This window comes from Suricata suricatta, chromosome 14, assembly GCF_006229205.1.
Source record: "Suricata suricatta isolate VVHF042 chromosome 14, meerkat_22Aug2017_6uvM2_HiC, whole genome shotgun sequence".
NCBI classification, from domain to species: domain Eukaryota; kingdom Metazoa; phylum Chordata; class Mammalia; order Carnivora; family Herpestidae; genus Suricata; species Suricata suricatta.
Genome location: NC_043713.1, coordinates 46,326,853 through 46,328,053, shown reverse-complemented (window position 1 = coordinate 46,328,053; position 1,201 = coordinate 46,326,853). Strand labels below are relative to the sequence as shown.

Here is a 1,201-nt window from a genome sequence, read left to right as displayed (position 1 = left end):
GATCTTTGTCTTCCTAGCTTTGTGTTTCCTGTACACGGCACAAGGCCAAGGCCCACAGCAGATGCTCGAAGGTGCTCAATGAATGTTTACTGAATGTTCTTGAATGACACTGGATGAAAAGTCAACAGTCGTATAGGAAGGTATCAAATGAAGAAAGCCTTACCACTAACAATTAGGGGGTTTTAGTTCAATAAGAATAACGTGACCTTTTTTGGAGAAGAAACTGAATATACAGCCGGGGGGTGGGTCACGAGAGAAGTTCCTGCAGCAAGACTGGTAAGAGATGGGAAGGCTTCCTGAACAATGTCAACCGTAAGGAGGGAAGAGGGAAGAGCCAGCGATGGCAGATAGTTCGGTGACTAAGATCTTCCCAAACTAGCTTTTCTGGAAGCCAAATTAAAAAACAGATAAAGAGGAGGTTTAGTCGCCATACCTACTTTGGTTATTCCTTGTTTCAGACTGCATAGACCAAGAGCCCAAAGATGGCAGCCCTGGAGAAGAATGTGATGGTGAGAAAAGAAAGCTCCCTCCCCACCCCCTTCTCCAGCTGGAGGAGTTTAGTTTAAGATCTGTGAGCCTCGTGCTGGGATGTGCACTTTCCAGGCTGGGAAAGCTATGGGGGAAACAGAGGGAGGAGGACGTCTTACGGTCAAGCCCAGCCTCTGTCAACTCACAGCTTTATAACTTTGGGCAATTTGTAAAATGGACATTATAACTATATGTACCTCATGGAGTTGCTGGGAAAATGCTTATAAATCCCTTATCACAATGCCTGGCAAATAGCAATCTCTCAGTAAGTAAAAGCTATTTATTATTATTTTTCAACATACAAAATAAGTAACAAGTTGCATAGAATCACCATTTTTTTCTAATTTTATTGAGACATAATTGACATGCAGCATTGTATTAAAGTGCACAACAGAATGAGTTGATATATGTATCTATTGCAAAATGGTTATCACAGTACGTTAGTTAATCGCCATCACCTCACATAGTTACAGCTTTCTTCTAGTGAAGAGAACTTTGAAGGCAGACTGTCTTAGCAGCTTTCAAATACACAATATGTTAACTCTTGTTAACATATGGTCACCATGTTGTACATTCCATCTCCAGGACTTATTTATCTTATAACTGGAAGTTTGTGCCTTTTGACCCCTTTCACCCATTTCCCCCACTCCACTGCTTCTTTTTAAACCGCTTC

General features: G+C 41.5%; 1 protein-coding gene across 1 annotated transcript in view; it reads left to right on the top strand.

Annotated features, from left to right (window-relative positions):
* LOC115277423 (laminin subunit alpha-3-like) overlaps nt 1–1,201 on the top strand; it is a 225,862-nt gene that overhangs the window by 178,916 nt on the left and 45,745 nt on the right. Inside the window, 1 exon segment of the mRNA XM_029921574.1 lies at nt 459–509. Within this exon segment, the coding sequence (XP_029777434.1) occupies nt 459–509 (51 nt within the window).